Below are 27,897 nucleotides of genomic sequence, written 5' to 3' on the forward strand. Positions count from 1 at the left end.
CAGGCGCCCCTCCAACCATTTGTTTTAAAGTTTCTATTTCTAGTTATTCCTGAGGTCTAGCTAATACTTCCTCTCCTCTGTACTATCCTTTTCTTTTCATAAAATACCCAGACAGACTTTACCTAAGCTGGTTAGAATTGAGTTCCTTTACTTGTAATCACTTGCAAATTAATCCTAATTCAACTGTGCTATGTGTCATGGTGTAAATAAAAGAATAGGAAATTATGGTCTGACTGTATCATAAGACATGTAAAAATAATTAGAGACCTATGTAAGACAATACATAAATATAATTATTATAGGAATCAATTATCTGGTGGTATATTAAGTGGGTTTTAGCTAAAGAGCATTTAAAACCCAATATTCCATTTGTGAAAAAAATTATTACAATTGCCACACTTGCATGTTAAAAAAAATCTATAATTTATTATCATATGCTAACCACTAATACCCTCACGAAACAGATACAATGTATAATATTTTGCCACAGCCAGACATTCTGCCATTTTTCTGTGGAAATCCAAGCTCTACTCTCTTGTTGAACATCCAAAAGTTTAAGTATTCTTCACATAACCTTAGTAGTCAAAATGTCAGCATCCTAACATTGAAGAAAATTTCAAAATATTTGAACAAATGGAAAAATGGGAAGAGGGGGAAAAATTAAACTGTCCCTATCCTTATCACTTGCATTTAACAGAGTGAAAACAGGAAGGGGTCACTTTTTTAAAGTGCTCCTATGGGAAGAGAAAATGTGACAATAATCTGAACCTATCACAGGAGACTCAGTGAATGTCCTGCTCTGGTTTGTTCTGCATCGAACGAAAAATTTTGCAGCCTAAGAACAAAAGATAGCTTTACTGTCTTTTTCTTGGGTAACCATATTAATACAATGCCGTGAATTTTTCAGAGGACATATTGAAGAAAATAGAAACGACCGATGGCTTGAATATAATACATGGAACCTCATTTGTAAACACTGAGAAATGACAGCTACATGAGGTTGTTCAGTGTGAGGATGGAGAACGGTAGAGGAGGGAAGCAGAGAGTAAAAAAAAAATTGTGATCAATACTTCAGCCTATGGGAAGAATGTGTAGATGTCTAAAAAGACAGTTTGCTCGATGATAAACTCAGATTTATGGGCGTCGTTGTATTATTTGAGAATAAAGAAGAATACTGGACCATTTTTTGGTCAAAAACTTTCACCTTTAGAAAGGAACCTATAAAGAAAAACTATTGCTCTAAAATATTAGGCGTACTCTAAATATCATATTCATTTTGCACTAGATTTTGACTAATTTTATTTTTATAGAATTAAGTAAGGAAAATTAGAAGTGGGATATTTCCCACTTCCTGAATCTACCTCTCTTTCCCTCATGCATTCACATGCCTGCATGCTCAGATGCCTGAAACCACTGCCCCCCCACCCCCGCCAACCCCTGACATGAAACAGAATGCACAATACCAGTCACTACAAACTTGGATTATCCGTGTCCATTTTCTCCTCTTGCAGTCTGCCATTGCCCCCAATATTCCAATTAGCTGTCAGTTGACAATATTGTGATTGCTCTGGGACTTGAAGAGCAGTGAGTATTGGTGAGGGCTGGGCTAGTCAGTAACAGCTTTAGGAAGAAGGCAAGACTTGACTTAGGCTTTGGTGGATGGGTTAATTACAAATAATTCTGAAAAACTGTCATTCATTGATTCATTCAACAAATATTAAGCACCTATTATTTGCTAGGTTCAGTTCTAGGTACTGGGAAGAAGGTTGTAAACAGGATAGAATCTTTGCCCTAAAGGTTTTTATATGCTGGTGGAGGAAACAATGTACAAGTGGACAAGTAAATGTATATTTTATAACTCGAGATGCTAAATGTTCTGAAAATAAAATAAAATAGGGGGATGGCATGGGGGCTAAATTTAGACCTCTCTAGTGAGCTAACATTTGATCAGGGGTCTGAATACAAAGACAGAACAAGGAATGCAGAGATGCAGTGAAATAGCATTCCAGGAGTTTGGGGGGGAGGGGAGAATGGGAACTTAGTGTCTCACCCAGGCAGAGTTTGAGTTGGGGACAATGAAACCATTCTGGAGATGAATGTTGGTGACAGTTCCACAATGATGAATGTACTTAATACCACAGAAGTGTACACTCTTAAAACTGGTTAAAATGGTCAATTTTATATTATGCATATGTTTTAAACTTTTTTAACATTTATTCATTATTGACAGACAGAGAGAGACAGAGCACGAGCATGGGAGGGGCAGAGAGAGGGGGAGACACAGAATCCGAAGCAGGCTCCAGGCTCCAGGCTCCAAGCTCCGAGCTGTCAGCACAGAGCTGGACACTGGGCTCGAACTCACGAGCAGTGAGATCATGACCTGAGCCGAAGTTGGACACCCAACCAACTGAGCCACCCAGGTGCCCCTATATTATGCATATTTTAATCACAATTGTTTTTAAAAGGTTTGTATCTCTATGAAATCTAATTTCAATTGAATATTTATTTTGTGAACAAAAAGTGAGTACTGTTCTTCAGATTACACCCATGGCAGGAATTAACAAAAGTTTTATTTGGATGTCAATTCTTATGCTAAATTGATCCAGAACAAATGCAAGCAAGAACTGATATTAGGATCACCATCACTGAGCCAGAGTCTGCACACTAACTGCATGAGAAGGTAACCAGATTCCCCCAAGAGCCTAGCAGACAAACAGTAGGCCTGTTGCTCATCACCATGGCTACAAAATCCTTTGGGCATAAAATAGGACCTGCATTCTTCAGAAATGGTCTGGGAGAATGGCTGTGCCTTCAAGTCTAGGAAATGAAACTCAGAGAGGGAGTCTTAATAAAATAGACAGTAAACTAGTTAAAATCTTTGCCACTAAGTCAGTCTGAGCAGGAGAGAGGAGTCTGGCACATCATAAATTACTGATACTAATGTTTTTTAAAAAAAGGAAGGAAGAAAGAGCTCCTGCAGGTGTTAAAAACTGAACATAGATTGAATGAAAAAGAAAGTAGCTAAGCATGCTGGGATTGGATTTTATGTATATGTATATGTATGTGTATATGTATATGTATATGTATATGTATACACACACACACACACACACACACACACACAGAGCTATGTTATGTCATAATGCTGATTGCTTTTTGAAGCCTATTATGAATTTAACACAGAGACTGAAACAGTGAACATGGAAAGTTGCTAGCCTGGTTCCTCTGTCAAGCCCACCATTCACTCAGGCTAAATTTACCAATTTCCAAAAGAATATAATAATGGTTGCCCTGTTGATAGACAATGTTTAAAGTCATCAATTTGAGATAGTAACACCAGAGACCTTAAAAATATTTGGGGGGGGGGGTGCCTGGATGGCTCAGTTGGTTAAGCATCTGACTTAGGCTCAGGTCATGATCTTGCGGTTTGTGAGTTCGAGCCCTGCGACGGGCTCTGTGCTGAGAGCCTGGAGCCTGCTTCAGATTCTGTGTCTCCCTCTCTCTCTGCCCCTTCCCTGCTTGTGCTCTGTCTCTCTGTCTTTCTCTCTCTCAAAATAAACATGAAAAAAATATTTTTTTCAAATAAAAATAGCTACAATTTATTAAGTATCTATATGTATCTGATACTCTTGCTTGTTTTATATAACCTCATTGGGTTCTATGAGCATCATATATGTTACCATTATCATTGAACAAATGAAAAACCTAGGGTTCTGAGAGGTTAAGTAGCTTGGCTTGTTCAAGGTTACTAGCACATAATCAGCAGAGCTGGGATACAAACACAGATCCATTAGACTCTATTCTCATACTCTTTGCACCTTTGTGTTAAAAATAAGAAAATTTCCAGTTACTTTTACATTTACTAATTCCATTTTAAGAAGTTGCATTTTATCATTCTGAAAATGTTATTCCTAATGCATTTTGCCCAGCATCTGTAACACCTCATATTTGAAAAGTAATTTATTTTTTTCAGATGTTTTCCATTTTCTCATTTAATTCTCATTGTGTTGGGAAGGACATATTTTAATTCCCATTTTACACATAATGACAATTGAAATGCAAAGATCTTAAGCGCTTTGCATAAAGCCACTAATTAGTGGCTGAGCCATCATTCAAACTGGAGTCATCTTACTCCACATCCAATACTCTTTTCAACACCCAGGTGGAAGTTGACTTGAGACTGTGGCATTGCTGAACAAAAAGTAGAGGAAAACTAAAACTTCCAAAATGACTTTAAAATAATTCCAAAAGAGTATCACCCTCTTTCCAGTCCCTATCCACCAGAGTAACCAACATTACGCTTGTTGTGTACCTTCTAACTCTTTTTTAAAGGACTAATAAAAACAGATACACATTTATATGGTTTCAATTTTTTTTTAGTGTTTTGTAATACTATCATCCTATAGATATTACTTGCAATTAGATTTTTTTTTTTCAGTTTACATTACTTCAGATAAATCATATGGGCCTAACTACTTTTCAAGATATGGGAGAATTTACATAAGAACATGTTTAAAACAAGGACAGAAATTCAATGCAACAAATATTTACGGAGCCCCTACTATGTGCCAGGCACTGTTCTATGCATTCTAGGTTACAGCAAAGAACAAAAGTGTTTGCCCTTGGCCTGCCACAGTTTGCCATCGTGTACTGACCCCACTTTTATCAATAACAGTTTTAGCATATGTGTTTGCTAATACAACATATAATTTATTATATTAACAGTGGCACAAATTATATAGCATGGGTATATAATAATTTATTTATTGGTTGACATTCAGTTTATGCTTTGTTTTGATTTTTACAATCAATGATGCAATTAACAGCCAAACTACATATATCCAATGTAATGATGATTTTATTTTTTCTGAAGAATTGGTTTTTAAAAGTAGGATTGCTGACCCAGCAATGTACGTACGTACGTACATACGTACATACATACATACATACATGGTTTAACTTTAACAAAATCTTTTAGATTTTTTATTTATTTTTTAAGTAATCTCTACACCCAACGTGGAGCTCAAACTCACAACCCCAAGATCGAAAGTTGCATGTTCTACCTGAGCCAGGCAGGAGCCCCATTTACAGTTTAACTTTTAATAAATTCATTAAATTACTTCCAATAAAAGGTTGTAGCAATTATATTCTTCCACCAGGTTATGACAGTGCTGATTTCCCTACCTCCTTACTATCACTGAATTTTAAGTCTTTAAACTGATAGACAAACAAAAAAGTTTGATATTACTGACCTAGTTTGCATTCCCCTGGCTTTTCTACTAGAAATGACTAAGCATCCTGACATATGTTTATTGACCATTTGTATTTCCACTTAATATTAATTGCTAATATTAGAGTCAGGCACTGGAATGTGCATCATCTCATTTGATTATCACAACAACCCTATCAGAGAGATAACGTTTTCTTCCTCTACCCCTTTTGCAAATGAGAAAACCGTTTCCAAGAGGTTATGAAATTTGCCCAAGGTCACACAGCTGGCAAGGTGATAGAGTGAGGATTTTAACAAGTCTGACTGTAGGGTTTCTGGGCTTAACTACTACATAAACTGCCTCTGCTGCCAAGGAACATTTTCAAGTCAATCCCTCCAGCTTCATTCCCTCCCTTCTAGTGAAGTCTGAACAACTTGGTTAAACTAGCAAATATTTAATTCTTGCAGAAGACACTATGGTAGACATTATTGGGTGATCTGAAGAAGAGCTCCTGCCCCCAAATCTTATTGGGGAACCAAAGTACATTTTATGTAAGGAACATATGTATCAGGTTTTTAAAGGGATTTTATTTAATGTCAACAACTTTGGTGTGGTCAACAAACTTATCAATGTAGAGAAGTGAACAATCACACAAAACTCTGCAGCCTGACAGAATTTAATATTATTCAAGAGTAGTGTAGGGAATACGGCAAACAACTGCGAAATGAGAGTTAAAGCTGATGTAGCTTTAATGTAGGAAACAAATCACTTCTGAGATGATGTTATTTCTAAAGAAAAGCAATACTAACCTGGTTGAACAAAAACTACCGCACAGACCTCTCCCTTCCCATTCGTCCTCACCAACCAACTTCTCCATTCTCCAGGTGTGCTCAGTGGCTCTGGTACTATCCACCCTGGTGGTGCTGAAGCAGGTGCTTCCTCCCGTTTTGCGAAGCCATTTCCAGTACAGCCCTAATACCCTTGGTCTCCTCTTGCTTCCCAAATCATGAGCTGTCAACCGACTTCTCCCATGGAGACGCTCCAATCTCGCTCAATAGGAAATCTAAATTCTGCCTTGTCGCAAGGGGTGCCCTGCCAATAATCTTGTGACCAATTCCCCCTCTTGGCCATTGTCACAAGGGTTATTAGCTCATTTTTCAAGATTTATGTAAATATACGCGACTCATTACACCGTGTCATCCTTGAGAAAAAGATATACATAATAGAAATACACATCTACAAGAAGATGGAGTTCCCTGAATATGTATTGGTTTGTTTTTTTTTTTGTTTTTTTTTTTTCTTGCGCACATTTCTAATCCAGTTTAGTTTGCAGGTCACATTAGATGGAATTGCGCCTTCCCTCGGCCATTTCCCCCAAGCTTTGGAAGGACTCATATTTCCTGACATCTAAATCACTGGCTAGCGGTTTCCTGCCCCGCTTCCCGTCTCCTTTTCGCCTCTCAGCCTCCTCCTGCCTGGCTGGGGCCCCGATTCGCCAGCAATGGTGTCCACAGCTCTCAGTCGACCGAAGTGGTATCCAGATTACGGTCCTTGGTGTAGTGTCGCTTAACCCCAGCGCCCCAGTACCTCCTCCTCCCCAATCCTCTTCTCCGCCCGCTCCGCGTGGCTCTAGGAGGAGCCTAAATGTCCTCTTCCCCAGCTGAAGGGGATTGTGGTGCGTAAACAGGATTAACTCTCTCGCCCCCAGCTGCGCGGATCTGCCCCGGGCCTGCCGGCTGGAGCGAACCCATCAGTGCGCGGAGGGCGCAGCACCGGAGCGGGGGATGGGGCAGCTCGGGGCCTCGGAGCTATCTCCCGGGCGCTCTTCCTCGCCGAGTGGGGCGGGAGGCCACGGCCTCAGGAGCTGCTTCTCAAAACCCAGGGCGAACGGCCGCGACGGCGCGGGCTCTTAGCTGCAGCCTCCCCTCCGCCACCACCCTCTCCCGCCCCGTGCTTCCTCTCCGCCCCCCACGCTCCAGCTGCTCGGTCGCAGCCCGCGCAGTCCTCCGCCCCCCGGAGCCTCCGCGCCGGTCCCGCACCCAGCCATGGGGGACCTGCCGGGTCTCGTGCGCCTCTCCATCGCGCTGCGCATCCAGCCCAACGACGGCCCGGTCTTCTTCAAGGTGGACGGGCAGCGCTTCGGCCAGAACCGCACGATCAAGCTGCTCACCGGCTCCTCCTACAAGGTGGAGGTGAAGATTAAGCCCACCACGCTGCAGGTCGAGTGAGTAAGCGCGCGCACCGCGGCTGCCCGGCCCCGCTAGGGGTCCGCGCGGAGGACTGAGGCCCCCGGGACAGCCTGAGCCTCTCCCCAGTCCCTCTGGCCTCGCGTCGCGCCCAGCGGGCCCAAGGGTGGGGGAAAGAGGTCAGTTCCCTGCTCTTTTTGGTCCCCTCCTCTGTTTTATGCTTGACTTTCCCTATTCACGCTTCCTTCCACCCATTGCGGGGAGGGATGTTTAAAACAGCGTCAGGAAGCCAGGGTTGGGCCGAGGGTTTGTTTTCTTGCAAATTTTTCATCCCTTCTGCCCAGCCCTCGGCGCGGACCCCGAGGCATCCCGGGTGGTTCACCTACCGCAATCCCAGCCCTGTCGACTCGCCGGATTCAGCCAACCGCGAAGCTAAGGAGCGAGAAGGGCTGAGGAATGAGGTGTAAAGGCGGGGATGGGATGATTATTGGGGTTCCCTAAGGGATGCACCCTACTCCACCATCAGCCCTTATGTGACTGGAGACCTTGGGGCTGGAGTAGCAGCCATAAATCCGAGCTCAGCCTCCTCTGCTTGGGCCTAGTTTCCCGGTTTTCCTTGCCAGGTGTTTTTCATTTTCTCCTGATTTGTTTGTTCATCCTGGTGATGGTGCCTGGGATTAGCAACCTCCCTGCCACAAAAGGATGTTTCTTGGTTTATTTGTGGCAGGGATTATCTCTCCCCTGCTACCACAGTTTGGTTCACCCAGTAGACTTCTTCAGTATAGAATGGTGCAGTAGCTTATGGGGAAGTATCTAGGGATGGAGTCCGTTACCTCTCAGCTTCCACTTAAAGCATGGTGTGAAGTTTAATATGGAAAGGGGAAATAAACCAGCTTACACTGTATCTACCATGTGCTGAGCTTGCAGGGCGGGGAAGGGTTTTGAATCCACCAGATACCTTGTATAGCTGAAGTGTCATCTGTAGTCATTAAATTCAATAAACTTGTATTGGCGTTCTAGGTATCAGGCCCTAATTCAGGGACCTAGAACAAAACTGGTTTGTTTCTGGTGCTCTGGCCCATCTACTTGTCACTGTCCCCCACAGCTACATGCACTGGTTACTTTCATTTCCCAGAGTTCTGTGCATCCCCATATGATCCAGGCTTCCTTTCCCATCTTTCCTGGCAACCTCTTCTCCCAAGTTATCTGTTCTATAACACGTTTTCTTCAAGGTGGTTCTCTATTTTTTTTTTTAACTAATCTAAAATGAATGTGTTAATGACAACTATTTTTTCTATTTATACTTTAATTTTATCAAGTCTTTTTTTTTTTTTTTTACTGCCCTAACCTAGTAGTTCTTAAACTTGAGTGTCTGTCAGAATCATCTAAAATGTTTATTAAAACACAGATGGCTGAGCCCCACCCTAGTTTCCAGTTTGCTATGTCTAAGGGTAGAGCTTAAAATTTTGTTTTAGGCAGGCGATGCTGACACTGCTGGTCTAGGAACATACCTTGAGAATCACTACCTTAACACAAAGGAATGATGTCAGTGAGAATTCCTGATTCTGTGGCTGGCTTTGAGTAGCCCAAATCATGGGACCTCTGATTGTTGGAACAGAAAAAAATCATGAAATAACTAGTTCAGTGTTTCTCAACCCTACCTGCATGTTAGAATCACCTAGAGAACCTTAAGATAAATTTACCAGTGTCCAGACCACACCCAACCAGTTGAATTCTAAGTTCCAGGGTTGGGAATGGGGCTGGGTATAGGTAAGTTTTTCATAGCCCCACAAATGACAAACTATAGAGGAGGACTGATGGAGTCTGACTCAGCCTTGTACAAGTGTTCTGGATGAGAATACTGAGGTGAGTCCAGAGAGTTTAAGTAGTTGGTCTAGGGTCACGTGACTGGTTAGTTGGAGAACTCAAGACTCCTGACTTTTCAGAACTTTCTACAACACCAGAATGTCTCCTTTAGCCAAACCCGGTAGGATTCCTGCCTAGGGTGTGGTCCAGACCAGGATGGGGTACCTAAGCTAATTTCTACCATATATAGTTAACCTCTGTCCATTGCAGGAACATTTCCATTGGTGGTGTGCTTGTCCCATTGGAGCTGAAGTCTAAAGAGCCTGATGGTGACCGAATTGTTTACACAGGCACATATGACACGGAAGGTGTGGCCCCAACCAAGAGTGGAGAACGGCAACCCATCCAGATCACAATGCCGGTAAGACCTGCATGGGGGTGTCAGGGCAAATGGAAACCATGGAAAAGAAAACAGTCACTATCTTCCCTTAAGAAATAAAAGGAAATACTATGAAATTATAAAATATTATTTTAATTCATAGTTTCATGTTGGAATCTATTTGTCTATAATATCCCAATGCAGTTAATTAAATAACCCGTGCTTCTTCAATGGTCAGTTTCTTAGTAATTTCTTATATGGCAAAAATATTAAATCTCTTCCCACACTTTCTAATCTGTTCCATTGATCTGTCTATTCTTAGGCTAATACTGCATTGTTTTAAATGTATTGCTTTTATAATATGTGTTCATGTATTTTGTAACTGGCCACCTTACTAAATTTGCTTACTAAAATTTTTCATTTAATCTTAGGTTTTTCAGATAGGCAGTCATAATCTACATATAACTGTCATTTTCTGAATCTTGTTTCTAGCCTTACTGCACTGGCTAATGTTTTTAGAATAGTGTTGCATGCTAATGGTGGTAAGAGGTATCCTTGTCTTCAGGGTTTTACTATTAGGTACAATGTTAGTTTTAAATATTTATCATGTTGAAGCATCCTTTTTCTAGTTCACTAAGAGGTATTTTTTTTTAGTTGGGAGATGTGTTGAATTTTATCTAATTCCTTTTCCTGTCTATGGAGATAATTGATCTACTTTGATACATTAATGTAAGAATTATATAATAAACTTTCCAATAATAAACTACCCTTTACTTCCTAAAATAAACCATACTTAAATGTTATGTATTTTTTAAAAAATATCACTAAATTCAATATGCTAATATTTTACTTAGGATTTTTAGATTTTTATTTTATTAATTTTTTTATTTGCTTGATTCATCAGCAAATGTGAGGATTTCTTACCTATCAGGCACTGGAGAGGATTAATGAACAAAATAGATATCCCTGTCTTCATGGGGCTTCTAATCTAGAGCAGGAAAACATACTTTATACATGATTATCAATAAATAAATAATTACAATAAATACAAAATATATTGGAAAAAGTAGTAGTGCCTTTGGAGCATATACCAAGGGCCTTATCCTAATCCAAGATTTTGGGGATGGCTTTATTGAAAAATAAACAAACAATAAATAAGAGTTGAGGGAGGAGGGAACACTTGAGGAAAGAGGAGCTACAGAGGTCAAGAGCTGGGGGAGAGTATAACGTGTTGTAAGGAAGGAGAGAAACCCAGTGTGGGTGGAGCAGAGAGGGAAGCAGAGACTGCTCAAGATGGAGCTGGGGCAGCATAGGTGGATTTCACTACCTCATCTCCAAAGCCACTTTCAGTTTTAAAATGGTATAAGGGTTACAAATAGACCTAGTCAGGTGATGAAGGAAGTCAGATTCCCAAATACAGTTATTTAGGAACACACTGAATAGGTCTGAAGGCCAGCAAGTCCCTAGTAGGATTCCTTTTTGATTGGACACAGATACAGAGAGGAGGGGCTGGGAATATATCCTAGCATCTCAAGGGATTTACATATTTTTTTAACATGAAAAAGATTAAAACTTAAATGTGAAAAGGGGCACCTGGGTGGCTCAGTCAGTTGAATGTCCGACTCTTGGTTTCAGCTCAGGTCATGATCTTAACGCTTTCATGAGTTTGAGCCCTTTGTGGGGCTCCACGCTGATAGTATGGACCCTGCTTGGGGGTTCTCTGTCTCTCCTGCTCTCTGCCCCTCCCCCACTCATGCTGTCTCTGTTTCTCTCAAAATAAATAAACTTTAAAAATGAAATAACATATCAAGTTTCAGAAATTTGAACAAAAACTTAAAAAAAAATTTTTTTTTTTTTAGTGTTTATTTTAGAGAGAGACAGAGCATGAGCAAGGGAGGGGCAGAGAGAGAGAGGAAGACATAGAATCCGAAGCAGGCTCCAGGCTCTGAGCTGTCAGCACAGAGCCCAATGCGGGGTTCAAACCCACAAACCTCGAGATCATGATCTGAGCTGAAGTTGGACATGTAACCAACCAAGCCACCCAGGCACCCCGAGAAAAATTTTAAATCAACAGTAATCCCTACATTTTGACTCTGTTGATTTTCAGATTACCTTTCACATATATATAGTTTAGAGCTGCAGTCATTTTTATTATATAATCATGCAACATTCTATACATATTCATTGTTATAATTTTAATGGCATCATAAGACTCTATAATGCTATGTCATAATGATTAGACTGTTCCCCAGAGATTAGGTATGTCAATTGTTCTCATCATAAAAAGTGCTATGATGAATAATTCTGTGCATATAACTACCTCAATAGGAGTAATATTATTTGGCCAAAAGAAATCCTTATGGCTGTTCCCACATATGGCCATTTGTTTTCTGTTTTTGTTTTTTGTTTTTAAGTGTTGTATGTACTCACTTTACAATGTTACCAGCAATATAGAAGTCTGCTATAATCATGACATAATGGGGAATTAGTTTAAAAAATAATACATTTTCTACTTTACACTTTTTACTGTAATTTACAAGAATGAACATTTCAACATTTAATTTTCTTTTTGTGTAAATTGGTTCTTTCATGTTTTGTCAATATTTCTATCAAAGATTATTTTTTAAAAATCAGAGTCCTAGGGCATGCCTGGGTGGCTTGGTTGAGCATCTGACTCTTGATTTCAGCTCAGGGCATGATCTCAGGGTCATGGGATAGAGCCCCTCATCGTGCTCTAAACTGAATGTGGAGTCTACTTAAGATATTCTCTCTCTCTCTCCCCTCTTTCCCCTCTCTAACCTCCATCTGCCCCTCTACCCTGCTCACATGCTTGCTAGCACTCTCGCTCTCTCTCTCTCTCTCAAATGAAATAAAGTAAGGGGCGCCTGGGTGGCTCAGTTGGTTAAGCCACCCAGCTTCAGATCAGGTCATGATCTTGTAGTCTGTGAGTTCGAGCCCCACGTCGGGCTCTGTTCTGACCCCTCAGAGCCTGGAGACTACTTCAGATTCTGTATCTCTCCCTTTCTGCCCCTTCCCCACTCATGTTCTGTCTCTCTCTCAAAAATAAGTGAACATTAAAAAAAACTTTTAATAAAATGAAATAAAGTAAAATAAAAAAGTGGAGTTCTCATGAAATTTTTTTATATCTGTAATATCTGTCGTATTTCTCTCACTATTGCTTTGCTTACTTTAATTGTCCATTGTGTAGAAACATAATTACATTTAAATCTCTCCTTTTCCTTTATGATTTCTTCTATTTAAAACTGAGAAAGTTATTTTTCCAGAGTTGACAGTTTATTTTGATCTTTCCATAATTTTAGATTTTGTTATTTAACTTTCTGCTCATTCAAACTTGATTTATATGTTTATACTATAGATCATCTTACAAAGGATTTAAGATTGTATTAGCATTTTTTGAGTCCCAGTAGTAAAGTCCAGGTTCTTACCTATAATGCCCACATCTAGAAGAAGCAAGTGCTTGATAGTTGATTGTTCCAACAATGACCACACTGGTCATGAGCATTGTCCATGTACTTGTATGGTATCTGTAATAGGCTGATTCTAAGGAAAAAATTGAAGTTACAGAAGATTTCCTGATCAAGTCAGCAGACTTAATGTCAAATTCAAATTTCATTCTAGTAATGAAAGCCTCACATATACAAATCAAAACCACACTCAGATATCACCTCACGCCAGTCAGAGTGGCCAAAATGAACAAATCAGGAGACTATAGATGCTGGAGAGGATGTGGAGAAACGGGAACCCTCTTGCACTGTTGGTGGGAATGCAAATTGGTGCAGCCGCTCTGGAAAGCAGTGTGGAGGTTCCTCAGAAAATTAAAAATAGACCTACCCTATGACCCAGCAATAGCACTGCTAGGAATTTATCCAAGGGATACAGGAGTACTGATGCATAGGGGCACTTGTACCCCAATGTTTATAGCAGCACTCTCAACAATAGCCAAATTATGGAAAGAGCCTAAATGTCCATCAACTGATGAATGGATAAAGAAATTGTGGTTTATATACACAATGGAGTACTACGTGGCAATGAGAAAAAATGAAATATGGCCTTTTGTAGCAACGTGGATGGAACTGGAGAGTGTGATGCTAAGTGAAATAAGCCATACAGAGAAAGACAGATACCATATGGTTTCACTCTTATGTGAATCCTGAGAAACATAACAGAAACCCATGGGGGAGGGGAAGGAAAAAAAAAAAAGAGGTTAGAGTGGGAGAGAGCCAAAGCATAAGAGACTGTTAAAAACTGAGAACAAACTGAGGGTTGATGGGGGGTGGAAGGGAGGGGAGGGTGGGTGATGGGCATTGAGGAGGGCACCTTTTGGGATGAGCACTGGGTGTTGTATGGAAACCAATTTGACAATAAATTTCATATATTAAAAAATAAATTAAAAAAAAAAGAAATTAAGAAAAAAAAAAAAAGCCTCACATCGCCTTTAACACTATTTTATGACTTTTGTCATCAGTGTTTCAAGCTTAAGTATTGTAAATTACAGACACAACCACACTTTCACAGACAATAAGGAAGTCTTGAAATGTCCAAGTAAATCCAATTAATCAAGTAGGTGAATCCAGCAAGGGAAACTGAATTAAGGGTATACGAGAGAAACTTCTTAGAAGTGTAAAGTTACTTCAAAGTATTTTTTTTTTGTATCTTTGGATAAATAATGCTGGGATTATTGGCTATTTGGCGGGGGGGGGGGGGGGGGGGGGGGCGGGGAATCACTGTTATTCTTTCCTGATACCATACCTCAAAATATATTTCAGATGGATCAAGGGGTTAACTGTAAAAAGTCAACTGTTTAAAAAATTGGCATGAAAAGAATTAACTTAAACCTGAAAGAAATGGAAGATATCCAAAGCTAAAAATTGAAAGTTTTGATTAAATACAATGTAAAGTTTCTGTCAAACATCATCAAGTTAAATTTTCATTAAAACATTTTAAAAATTTTTTAACATTTATTTATTTTTGAGGGAGAGAGAGAGACAGCGCGCGAACTGGGGAGAGGCAGAGAGAGAGGGAGACACAGAATCTAGAGCAGGCTCCAGCACAGAGCCTGACACGGGGCTCGAACTCACAAGCTGTGAGATCATGACCTGAGCCGAAGTCGGATGCTTAACTGACTGAGCCACCCGGCACCCCATCATTAAAAGACCATTTAAATTAAAAGGCAAATAGCAATTGATGAAAAACTTATTTGTGACATGCATAGTATCCTAAGCTATGTTGCCTTGATTTTCAGCCACTGCCCACACAGACCTTGCTTGCTGCCATTAGTGACTTTTCACAGCCCTTTACTACCCACTGAAGCTGAAGGCAGGAAGTAGTCAAATGATATCTGACTTAGGCTGATGGCAGTGATCTGTGTATTCAGATAATTCCAGAGGCCCCAGCACTGGGAGTGAATAAAGTGATACCCAACTCTTAAAGCCCTCAACCTGCACTTCAAACACCAGCACTGATTTGTACCTTAATGTGACTGATGCCCCACTCAGTCCCTCCAAGGAGAGAGTCCAGGTGGAGATTCTGTTGGCACAAATCATCCCATTCCCCTTTTGTTGGCCCTCTTCAGTGGGAGGCTGGTGGGAGTTTGAAGGAACAAAAAGGGCAGGGACTTATAGGAGCTTGTTAGGAGGCTATGTGCACAGAGGTAGGTAGCCTTACACATGTCTTCCCAAATAGAAAAGTTGTTCCTCATGTCAGCTCTGTGGAGTCATTTGGCAAGATCTGTAACTTAATATACAAAGAATTTTTAGAAACCAGTGAGAAAAAGATAACCATGGGATGTGGCAAATGGAAAAATAAGCAAAAAAAAAAAAAAAAAGCAATTCACAGAAGAGGAAATACAAATGACCAATATATATATTTTTAAATGGCTTGATTTCACTATTGTTAAAAACAAAAACAAAAAACAAAACCCTACAAATAATGCAATGCCAATTTTCACCTACAAAGTTGGTGAAATATTAAAAAATAATACCAGTTCAGTGCGAGCATATTTCTTAATGAAATATAGTAATTTTTATAAATTGATATTGTATCCTACAAACTTGCTAAATTCACTTATTAATTTTAGTAGCTTTTTATTAGATTGCTTAGTATTTTCTGCAGAGTTGTTCATCTATAAATAGAAACAGTTTTACTTTCCCTTTTTTTTTCCCTCTTGCCTTAAGGTACTGGCTAGGACCTTCAACACAGTGCTAAACAGAAGTAGTAAGAGCTGATGTTTTTGCCTTATTTCCAATCTTACAGGGAAAGAACTCATTCTCTTACCTTTAAGGGTGATATTAACTATAGATTTTTTATCAATGCCCCGTAGTCAGATTAAAGAACTTTCTTTCTAGACCCAGTTTGCTGAGAGTTTTTATCATGAATGGATGTTGAATTACCAAATGTTGAATTATCCATCTATGGATATGATAATATGTCTTTTCTTCTTTATTTTTGTTAATACGGTGAATTACAGGGATTTTAAATTAGTGAACCATCCTTGAGTTCCAAGGATAAACCTCTCTTGGTACTGTTGTAAGATCCTATTTCTAGATTTGATTTATTAATATTTCAAGCAAATAAAAGTTAAAAGCAAATTTTATGCATAAGTCCATGAGAATTTTTGTCTGTAATTTACCTTGTAGTATCTTTGTCATTTGTGTTAGGGTAAAACTGGCTTCATAAAATGAATTAAGGGGCAGATAGCTGACACAGTCAGAAGAGCATGCAACTCTTAATCTCTGGGTTGTAAATTCGAGCCCAACATGGGGTATAGAGATTACTAAAAAATAAAGTCTTTAAGGGGTACCTGGGTGGCTCAGTTGGTTAAGCATCTGCTTCGGCTCAGGTCATGATCTCATGGTTCGTTAGTTCAAGCCCCGCATCAGGTTCTGTGATAACAGCCTGGAGCCTGTTTCAGATTCTGTGTCTCCTTTGCTCTCTCTGCCCCTCCCCCACCTATGCTCTATCTCTGTCTCTCTTTCTCTCTCAAAAATAAACATTAAGGGGCGCCTGGGTGGCTTAGTCGGTTAAGCGGCCAACTTCAGCTCAGGTCATGATCTCGTGGTCCATGAGTTCAAGTCCCGCGTCAGGCTCTGTGCTGACAGCTCAGAGCCTGGAGCCTGTTTCAAATTCTGTGTCTCCCTCTCTCTGACCCTCCCCCATTCATGCTCTGTCTCTCTCTGTCTCAAAAATAAATAAACGTTAAAAAAATTTTTTTCTTAAAAAAAAAAATAAACATTAAAAATTTTTTAATTAAAAGATCTTTAATAAATAAATAAATGAATAAACAATAAAATGAATTGAGAAGTGTTCCTTCCTCTCTTGTCTAAAAGAATTTATGTAGAATTGTTATTTTTCCCTTAAATGCCTGAATTTATCAGTGAAGCCATTTGGGCCTGAAATTTTCTTTCTGGGAAGATTTTTAACTTTGGATACAATTTCTTCAGTAGATGGAGGTCTACAAATAGCCTGTAGCTTTCAAGGATTTTGTCCATTTCATTAACTGTATTGGTATAAAGTTGTTCCTAATTTAAAGTTTTTAGGATCTATAGTGATAATATCTCTTCCATTCCTGATATTGGTAACTTGTTTTCTTTTTCTTGCTCTGTTTTTGTAGGGGTTTATCAATTTTTAAATTTTATTTGTTTATTTATTTAAAGTAGGCCCCATACCCAGTGTGGGGCTTGTATTCACGACCCTGAGATTAAGAGTCACGTTCTCCACTGACCAAGCCAGCCAGATGCCCCTACGGTTTATCAATTTTTTTTTTATTTTTTAATGTTTATTTTTGAGAAAGAGCAAGAGAGAAAGAGCATGAGTGGCAGAGGAGCAGGGAGAGAGGAAGACACAGAATCTGAAGCAGGCTCCAGGTTCTGAGCTGTCTGCACAGAGCACGACGTGGGGCTCAGACTCACAAACCATGAGATCATGACGTGAGCCCAAGTCAGATGCTTAACCAGCTGAGCCACTGAGGCACCCCAGGGTTTATCAATTTTTAAGACCTCTTCCAAAAGCCAGATTTTTGGTTTCATACTTTTTCTTTGCACTTTTTTTCTCTAGAGTCTTATAGTCTTTATCATTTTCTCTTTTCTGTTTCATTGATTTCTACTTTTTATTATCTTCTCTACCACTGGACTGACTAAAATTAAGAGGACTGGCAATGCCAACTGTTGGATAGGATGTAGAGCAACTGAAATTCTCATATTGCTGGTAGGAATGTAAAGTGGTGCAATCAGGAAAAGTTTGACAGTTTCCTATAAACTTAAACATACTGTATAATTCACAGAAGTTTTAGTCCTATCTGTTCAACTAAGAGAAATGGAAAACATGTATTTACTAATAAAACTTCAAAAGGTACAGGAGTAGAGAGGCTTGGAATCCAGTAGGAACTGATAGGTCACTCCACACTAAAAGTCACAGATGCTTATTATACTGAATTTGTTTACCAATGAAGTAACATCATGCTTCTACCAATATAATGTTGCTCTGTGCTCTCAAGTCAATGGATTTCTGAGTGACCTTATTTTTGGTGAATTTCATATGTCTCTAATGGAAGTGGGTGGCATGGTGAGAAGTACTCTAATGATTCTAGGCCAACTGGTTGTAGGACCATCGATATTATTTAAAACAAACTTTTCAGACTCCTTATTTGTTACTGAAGATGACAGATGAGTCTCCTATCCATGGAACTGGATGCTTCTCTTCCATATCAGTTGTAAAATAAAAATATACCAAGGCTTTCAACTCGTACAAATGGCAAATAACATGTCCAGGTCTATAGTAAAGTGTCACTTTCAGAATACAGTAGACCGGGTGGCTTAAACAACAAATATTTATTTCTCACAGTTCTGGAGGCTGAGTTCCAAGACCAAGGCACTAGCAAATTTGGTGTCTGATGAGAGCCCTCTTGTTGGCTTAAACAGTTGCTTTCTTGCTGTATCCTCACATGAACAAGCATAGAGACATCATCCGTTTTTTGTCTATTTTTATAAGGGCACTAATTCCATTCACAAGGGCTCCACCCTCATGAACTAATTTCTTCTGAAAGGCCCCACCTCCAAATACCATCACATTGGGGATTTAGGCTTCAACATATGAATTTGCGGTTGGGGGGGGTGCAGATACACACATTCAGTGCCTAGTAGTGTCCTAAAGCGTTCTACAAATAACAATCCATTCATGTTCTTAAGGAGAAAAAAGAAAAATTGTTCCCTTAACTCTTATCTCATTTGCTTATATAAGCAGTTTGGTTTAGTGATAATAGCTACTAGATAGGAATTAGGTAAACCTAAGTTCTTGACTTTCTCCTATCATTAGTTAACTGCATAGTCTAGACCTAGGGCAGTCACTTAACCTCTCTGAATCTTAGTTCTTTCATCTGTAAAATGGAAATGCTAAAACTAGTCAAAAGACCAGAGTAGAATGACATATGTAAGGTATTATATAAAATAAGAAGTGCTATACAAATGCACAGAATCATACCTGTGTAAATCACATCACCCAGGGAGCCTGACTGGGTAAGTTTTCCTTGGAAGGCACAGATGGGTTGGGAGGGAGTAGAGAGCCTGTGTAGTTGCTTCTGTTCTTTAAGAAGAATATCAGCTTTTGAGACCCCATCTGCTCCTATATCAGAGGAGAAGAAATTCTCAGCTAGGTGTTGAGGCATCCTGGAAATAGAACTCCAGAAGAAAGACCAGGAAGAAGGCTAATGGGAAGTTAGGACAAGTAAGGCATGGGAAAATATATGCATAGGTAGCAGCAATTAACTACAATATGACCTTGGATCCAGTACTAATGAAAGAAAAAAACAGGGTGCCTGGATGGCTCAGTCTGTTGAGCATCTGACTCTTGATTTCAGCCCAGGTCATGATCCTAGGGTCATGGGATCTAGTCCCATGTTGGGCTCTGAGCTGGTACTGAGTGTGGGTGTGGAGCCTGCTTGAGATTCTCTCTCTCTCTCTCTCTCTCTCTCTCTCTCTCTCTCTCTATTTCTCCCTCTCTCCCTCTCTCCCTCTCTCCCTCTCTCTCCCTCTCTCTCCCTCTCTCTCCCTCTCTCTCCCTCTCTCTCCCTCTCTCTCCCTCTCTCTCCCTCTCTCTCCCTCTCTCTCCCTCTCTCCCTCTCTCCCCCTCTCTCCCTCTCTCTCCCTCTCTCCCTCTCTCTCCCTCTCTCTCCCTCTCTCCCCCTCTCCCCCCTCTCTCCCTCTCCCCCCCTTTCCCCCCCTCTCCCCCCCTCTCCCCCCCTCTCCCCCCCTCTCTCCCTCTCTCCCTCTCTCCCTCTGCCCTTCTTCCCTGCTCATACTCTTCTTTCTCTCTCAAACTTTAAAAAAAAGAATGATTTCCCCCAAATCAAGTAAACTAAAAGACTTGGAGATGTATGACTTAGAGAAACAGTTTACCAGTATCAGCACTGGAGAAAGTAGCTATAATGTATGGACTCACCAAATTATGATAGTAGCCAATAAAACTATTACAAATCCCAAGCATATGCAGCTATTAAAGAGGAAGGTACTTTATAATTCAGTTTTCTGGTTTCTGTTTTCATTGACGTTCAAGTACACATTTAGTATTTTGTTCAGCTACTGAAGAGCTGAGATGAAGCCTTTAAGATACATCAGGCTCTGCTCTGACAGCATGGAGCCTGCTTGGGATTCTCTCTGCCCCCCACCCATACTTCCTCACATGCACTCTCTTTTTCTCTCTCTCAAAATAAAAATAAACCTTTTTTAAAAAGAGGGAAAAAAATGAATTAGAAGCACCTAAACATTCCATATCTTTTAGCTCTGACTGTTGCTGTCAGCAGATTTCTACAGTGGTCTCCTGTGTTACCTTGAGACTTTCTTAATTTTTAGGTTATTCAGATACAGTGTCACACCTTAAGGTTTTTCTTCCCTGTAGTCATAATCATCTTTGTTTTTGCAACCAACTTTTATTTATTTATATCTATTTCAAGAAAGGCCTCGGTGTTGTTTCTCCCACTTACCTAGCATGTTCTCAAGCTGCTTTCCTCAAAAGATTAGCTGGTATGTGTAAAATATTTTTATAGCTTAATGTCATTCAATTGTACTTAAAATGTGCAGTGCCCTGTGCTGATCAAATAATAATAATAATCCCTCTTTAAAAATCTTGGTCATTTATAAAATGAGATTTCAATTTATTCTTCCCATAACGACCCTACTGTCAACAAAGCTGTGATCTTTTCATAACTATATATGTATCCTTGATAGAATTTATAAAACTGCTAGGGTTAGGGGGATATATATGTTAATTTTTTAGGGATGATTAATCCATTTCACCCTTTAAAATATTCTGATTATAGGGGTTTCTGGGTGGCTCAATTGGTTAAGTGTCTGACGTTGGCTCAGGTCATGATCTCACGGTTTGTGGGTTCAAGCCCCATGTGGGGCTCTGTGCTGACAGCTCAGAGCCTGGAACCTGCTTCAAATTCTGTGTCTCCCTCTCTTTCTGTGTTCCTCCCCTGCTCACTCTCTGTCTCTCTCTCTCTCTCAAAAATAAATAAACATTAAAAATAAAATAAAAACAAAATGTTCTGATTATAAAAGTAACATATTTATTGCAGAAAATTCAAGTAGCAAAGATGGAAAAACACTCAATTTCTTAGAAACTTTATTGTTAATATTTCTCTACTATCTTTTTTATGTCTTATTTTACATACTGGAGCTCATACTGTATATATACTGTCTTTATCCATCTTTTGCTTGTTGATACTGTTCTAAGCATTTTCTCTCATCATTAAAAACCCCAAATTCCTGTGAAATGGTTATATAAATCCATCATATGGATATGCCACCATTTCTATTATATTACCCTAAAGTTGGATGCTTAAATTGCTTCTGGTATTCAGAAATTTTTACCAAGTTGATAGGTGAATAATATCTCTGTAAAAGTTCACATATATTTTTAATTTTTTATTTTATTGTAGAGAGAGAGCATGCACATGACTAGGGGAGAGGAGCTGAGATTGGGGGGGAGAGAGAGAAAGAGAGAGGGAGGGAGGGAGGGAGGGAAAGAATCTCAAGCAGGCTGCACACTCAATGTAGAGCCTGACACAGGGCTTAATCCCACAGCTCTGGGATCATGACCTGAGCTGAAATCAGGAGTTGGATGTTCAACGGACTGAGCCACCCAGGGTCCCCTAATACTACATTAGAAGATTTTTCAGATGTCAGCTATTTTTTCCTTTTTAATGAATGTGTTCCAGCTTTATCCAAATATTCATAGTAGCTTACTAATTAATCATATAATCTTTTATATTCAGGATGTTAACTATTTGGTAATATCTGTTGTAAATACAGTTTAGCTTACTTTTCCTTTCTGATTATAAAAACTAAATCATTGAATTTTGAAAATACAAATAAGTATACAGGATAAATAAAATCCATTCCATCAGTGTTTCTAACATGAATATGTATATTTTAATTGAATTAATACCAGATGTTCTTGTTCGTACTCTGCTTAGTTCAGGTAACAATGGAGAATAATAGAAAAAGTTTATTAAATATCTACATTTAGTGGGAAACTGGGTGGCTCAGTCAGTTAAGCAGCCGACTTAAGCTCAGGTCATGATCTCATGGTTTATGAGTTCAAGCCCCTCATCAGGCTCTCTACTGTCAGCACAGAGCCCACTTCAGATCCTTTGTCTCCTACTCTCTTTGCCCTTCCCCTGCTCTTTCTCCCTCTTACAAAAATAAATGTACATTAAAAATAATAAATTTTTGCATTTAGAATTTCTATATAGTATTCCACTACATAGATATACCATAAAACTGTCTTAAAGATAGGCATTTAGTGTTCAGGTTTTCACTACTATAAAGACTGTGTTATTTATTTGTTTGTTTGTTTGTTTGTTTAGAGAGCGTGAGTATGCAGCGAGGTGGGGGAGGGAGTGGGAGGGAGTAAGAGAGCAGGAGAGAGAGAGAATCTCAAGCAAACTCCATGCTGTCATCATGGAACCCAATGAGGGGCTGGATGCTGGATCCCCAGAACTGTGAGATCATGACCTGAGCTGAGAGCAAGAACCCATCACCTAACCAACCAAGCTGCCCAGGTGCCCATCACTGTGATGTTCTTAAGATAAATTAGAAGTAGAATTGCTCAACCCAAGTATATTCACTCTTTAACCCTTTCTAAAGCCCGTACAATTCAATTCCCACTGGCAGTGTTTAGGATATCTGTTTCCTTGTAGCTCACTAAAAATCCATATTTCTTTTTTTTTTTTTTAACCAACTTTGAGGTGTAGTTTCCATGTAATGAATGCACTCATTTTAAGCATACTGATCAATGAGCTTTGACAAATATACATATACTTGTATAACCACCACCCCAGTCAAGATGTAAAACATTTTCCCCAAAAAAGATCCCTCTTGTAGATTTTCATCCATCATTAGTCCCTTCCTCCTACCGCAGGTTCTTTTCTAATTTTTTTTTTTAACATTGTTCATTTTTGAAAGGCAGAGATAGAGTGTGAATGGGGGAGGGGCAGAGAGAGAGGGAGACACAGAATCTGAAGCAGGCTCCAGGCTCTGAGCTATCAGCACAGAGCCCGACGCAGGGCTCAAACTCACAGACCACGAGATCATGACCTGAGCCAAAGTCAGCCACTTAACCGACTGAGCCACCCAGGCGCCCCCCCCTCCCACCGCAGGTTCTAAGTAACCCCAGATGCTTCCTGCTTCCTGTCAGCATAGGTTGTATTCCATCACTATAGATTGGAGAGATAGACAGGCAGACAGACAGACAGGTGGGGGGGTGGGGAGGGAGGGAGGGAGGGAGATGGAATGGAATCATACAGTATATGTGTTCTTTGGGATCTGAATTCTTTTGCTCAGCACATCTTTGAGATCCATCGTTGTTGCTGCCTGAATCATTATGTTTCTTTTTATTGTTGAGTAAAATGCCATTTTATAGATCTACCAGAACTTGTTTATCACCAAGTGAGTAATGAAACGTTGGGTTGATTCCAATCTGGGGCTATAGTGAATAAAGCTACCGTATACTTATACAGGTCTCTAGACTATTAAGCCATGATCCACTAGAAAAAGGTTCTTTTCTTACCTGGGGAAAGAGTTGGGGACTCTAGGTATATCACCCATTGTTTCAAGTCAGGCAGATTTCTCAAAGGAAAGCCAAACCTTGTTTTGGAATCAAATTAGCAGGATGAGGCAATGGTGCAGGATATAATTTTGAGAGCATCTTGGAAAGCCATCTAGGAAGCACCTGATCATCCTCCTCCTGTAGCAGCCTCAAGCATAAGGCTCCTGTTGCTCACTGCCCTGCCACCCTCCACGTCTTCTGGCTCCTGACAAGTCTAAGAATTCTGCCAAGTCAGTCCCTCTCCCTTCCCATGACAGGAGAGGGTCAGAGGAGAAAATAACGTCAGGCATCATGCTGTGTAATGCCAGATCCCCTAAATAGCTCCAGGAGGCAGTAGCAGGGTCAGGCTACCCTGCAGGCCACTTGAGCACCTGCCCAGTGGCCTCTGGCTATTCTATGCCCTCTTCTTAGCCACATGGGGATTGTATGCTTATGGCTCAGGAAAAATCTGTGCAGTGACCCGCAGGGCCTACCTTCTGGAAGTAAAATGCAAACTTCTTGAGGGCAAGAATCACACCTTATACACATTTTTATATGTGTAAGGCACATAGTAGGTACTTAAATATGGCTTTTGATAATGTGTAATCAAAGCCTGAGACATAGGCCTGGATTCCTGACTTATAAAACTCAATAGTATTTGCAAAAGTTAAAGAAGGGTCTTAATCAAATGCTAAGAAAATATTTTCCCCTGGAATTTAAATTAATGATGGAAGGGCAATTGTGTCTTATGTTTAGTGATATAGTTCATATGTTATTTCATACAACTGTCTTTTGAAATAGAAACCAAAAGATAATCATTAATGACTATTCCCTCTCTTCTCTTCCTCATCCCCCTTTGTAACAAGCTCTGAAATTTTGAGATTCAAAGAGTGGTTTCCAATAATTAAATTTGGAAAACAGATAAATTTGGGGAGTTATTTTTATTAAAGACAGTGTGACAGCAAATGCCACTGGTACAATGGGAATAAGATTCTATAGAGGGGGAAAAAGTGGTTTACAGCTTTTCAGGAAAATATCTCACATAATAAAGGAAAACAGTGCATTACAATAAATAAAGGCCTAAGCTTTGCAGACCAAAAGAATCCTGACTGATTACTACTGATTATGCAGGATCTCTCTCACTACCATTAGCTCTTACCTGTTGCTTATGGCAGAATGAGGTTTTTATGGGGCGTGTTTCTCTTCCCTCAGTTCACTGACATTGGGACCTTCGAGACAGTGTGGCAAGTCAAGTTCTACAATTACCACAAGCGAGATCACTGCCAATGGGGAAGCCCCTTCTCTGTCATTGAATACGAATGCAAGCCCAATGAGACACGTAGCCTCATGTGGGTGAACAAGGAGTCCTTCCTCTGAAGATGGCTCTTTCTGATGTTGCTGGACAATCTCTTCAAAACCCTACGTTTAGATAACCCAGCACAAGCCTTCACCAAGGCACACCACAGCGTTGCTGTTACCCATCGGGTGCTGATGACCTACTAGCCCCGACTATTTTGAAAGTGTAATTCCCTTCTGATGCAATGCTCCTGACGTAAAAGATTGTGAGTGATGTACCATCCCCAAGAAGATCCCTTTCTGTATTCTGTGTTGGTGTTCCTGCATCCAGTTGTTCCCGGTCATGCCGTTGACCGCTTGTGAGGAGCTCAGTGGAATTGCAGACATATCCCCTTCTTAATGATTCCATTGAATGTGGTGTTTTGTTTCCAAGTTGAGTGATTTCCCCTTTTTTTGTAAAATGCTAAATAAAAAAATAACAGTGTGTTGTGGGTTCTCTCCCAAGTGTAATATGGTAACATGTAACTTGCAATGTTATGTGGCTCTCTAAGCAGGCTTGGTGAAAATGTAATACAAACAGCAGTGAGTTGGACTCAGATGCTGTGCTTCCTATAAACAGCTCAGCTTTTTCAGGGAACAATAATGACAAATAAAAGGACAAATATTTAAGAAGTATTTATAACACATTAAAACTCTTTCAAGTAACTTAAGGTATTATGTTATGGCCTAACAGGAATGGGAAAAGGCATCGTTGGGGTCCACTGTTAAGGTGACAGAAGTTGTAGGGTTACCCTTTTGGCAAGCTACCCTAGTACTCAAACATGCATATGATGGCATCCCTACGTTCCCCTTCACTTGAACTTTGTAAAACTGTGTATGCAACTGTAATGAACTTTTGATATTTCTTAATAAAGGTATTAAAAATCATGCTTTGACTTGCCTTCTTAATTTGGTTACTATCTGTCTAGCAGGTGGATCACTGCTTCAGGTTAGCCCTATTCAGCTCTCCAGCTAAGTTGCAGGATAAGGAGGATATACCTGGAGTAGAATTAGCACACTTAATCATAGATCAGCTTTGACAGTCAACACTCCGGCCAGCTCTAACAAAGTTAGCAGAGACTCTGGCACTTGGTGAGCAATCGGAAAAGCTTATCCTGGGGCGCCTGGGTGGCTCAGTTGGTAAAGTGTCTGACTTTGGCTCAGGTCATGGTCTCATGGTTCATGAGTTTGAGCCCAGCGCCAGGCTCTCTGCTGTCAGTGTGGAGCCCACTGCGGCTTCTCAAACTCCCTCTCTCTTTGGCCCTCCCCCGCTTGCTCACTCCCTCTCCCAAAAATAAATAAACATTTATAAAAAAGAAAATGTTTGCCCTGTCTTCTCTCCGCTCCCCCTTCCACAACGACCAGTCTCATCAGCTGGCTATGTAGCTGAGCAGCCTGAGGACGCACTACTGTAACAGAGCACGTACACCAGGGTAGAGACCTCCTTGCTTGCTCCCAGGGTACTGCAAGTTAGGTGACACAAAGCCCTTACTCCATGCAGTTTGAGGGTAAATTCCCTGAGAAGGAAAGAAACTTTTTCTGGAAAAGTAACATACTACTCTGCAACAGTGTTGTCATGTTCACTTGGGAAGAACAGATCCTACCGTGTTGGGAAGAGTTAGCTGTGGCTTTGCTTTTTTTGCTACCTGCAAAGCCTTTGTAGGAATATGCTAGGTTAATGGAAGTGTAAGCCGTTTATCGTAGAACCACATTGGCAAGGCTGGCCCCAAACCCTTTGCCCCTCTAAGTCACGTACCTGTAATGAGGCTGTACCGCCAGCAGGGCACAGCAGTGCCTTGGGTTTAGGCTAATTATGAGCGATGTTGAAAGAGAGCAGTGTGTTTCTCAATTCATTTGTCAAAAATAATAGTGTCTATTACAACTGCTAAATATAAGCATTAATCCATTCCTAACCTCTGTATTTTAAAAACCAACGTTCAATTATTTGAACAGACATTGAGATAAGTAATGGATTTACTACAGAGAGAGGCTTAAGTTTTCTTCCAGAATATCCAATAGAAATGCAGACTTACAGGTGGTGGGAAAACGTGAAAATGATATCTGCTAGTCTTTTGGAGCATTCGATTAGGAAATACTTTCATTTGTGAAATGAGGTTTCAAGCTAGTGGCTCCTCTGTCAGGGCTTTAGTATTGGTTTTGAGGAGGGGAAGCAATAGCACAGCTTCTGTAATTTTTTTTTTTCAACCAGAGGCTTTAATTTTTGAGTTTAGAATGACGCAGGGCTGGGGCAATATGACCTGGTGTACCTGCACACACCCTCCCACGGAAGAGTGGGAAGGTGAGCCCCAGACAAGAAGCTGGAGGATCTGAGTCCCGCAAACATGCTGGTTGAGCCTAAGTGGTCACCACCTTTGTATGTCTCCGCTCGTGTCTAAAACAAGGAGTTAGGCTAGTAGAATTCTAAAGCCCTTGGGGCACCTGGGGGGCTCAGTCGGTTAAACCTCCGACTCTCGGTTTCCGCTCCGGTCATGATCTCAGGGCTTCATGGGCTGGGGCCCCATATCAGGGCTCTGTGCCGGCAGAGTGGAGCCTGCTTGGGATTCTCTCTCTGCCCCTCCCCCTACTCACGCTGTCTCTATCTCTCTCAAAATAAACAAATTTTAAAAAAAATTCTAAAGCCCTTTAAGTATCTCAACTTTACACTCTCCCTTTTTTTTAATTTAATTTTCATTTACTTAGTATTTTTTAATTTACATCCAAGTTAGTTAGCATATAGTATAATAATGATTTCAGGAATAGAATCCAGTGATTCATCCCCTACATATAACACCCAGTGCTCACTTAACAAGTGTCCTCCTTAATGCTCCTTGCCCATTTAGCCCATCCTCCCACCCAAAACCCCTCCAGCAACCCTCAG

At 40.3% G+C, this 27,897-nt stretch overlaps 1 protein-coding gene across 1 annotated transcript; it reads left to right on the top strand.

The window, feature by feature from the left end:
- The first annotated feature begins 7,148 nt into the window (after positions 1-7,148).
- CNRIP1 (cannabinoid receptor interacting protein 1) lies at positions 7,149-25,907 on the top strand. The gene is made up of 3 exons (XM_060659660.3): positions 7,149-7,434; positions 9,473-9,623; positions 24,897-25,907. Exons 1-3 carry the CDS (start codon positions 7,256-7,258, stop codon positions 25,059-25,061), a joined length of 495 nt encoding a protein of 164 aa, XP_060515643.1. The 5' UTR covers positions 7,149-7,255; the 3' UTR covers positions 25,062-25,907.
- The last annotated feature ends 1,990 nt before the right edge of the window (positions 25,908-27,897 follow it).

Source organism: Panthera onca, chromosome A3, assembly GCF_046562875.1.
Source record: "Panthera onca isolate mPanOnc1 chromosome A3, mPanOnc1 haplotype 2, whole genome shotgun sequence".
NCBI classification, from domain to species: domain Eukaryota; kingdom Metazoa; phylum Chordata; class Mammalia; order Carnivora; family Felidae; genus Panthera; species Panthera onca.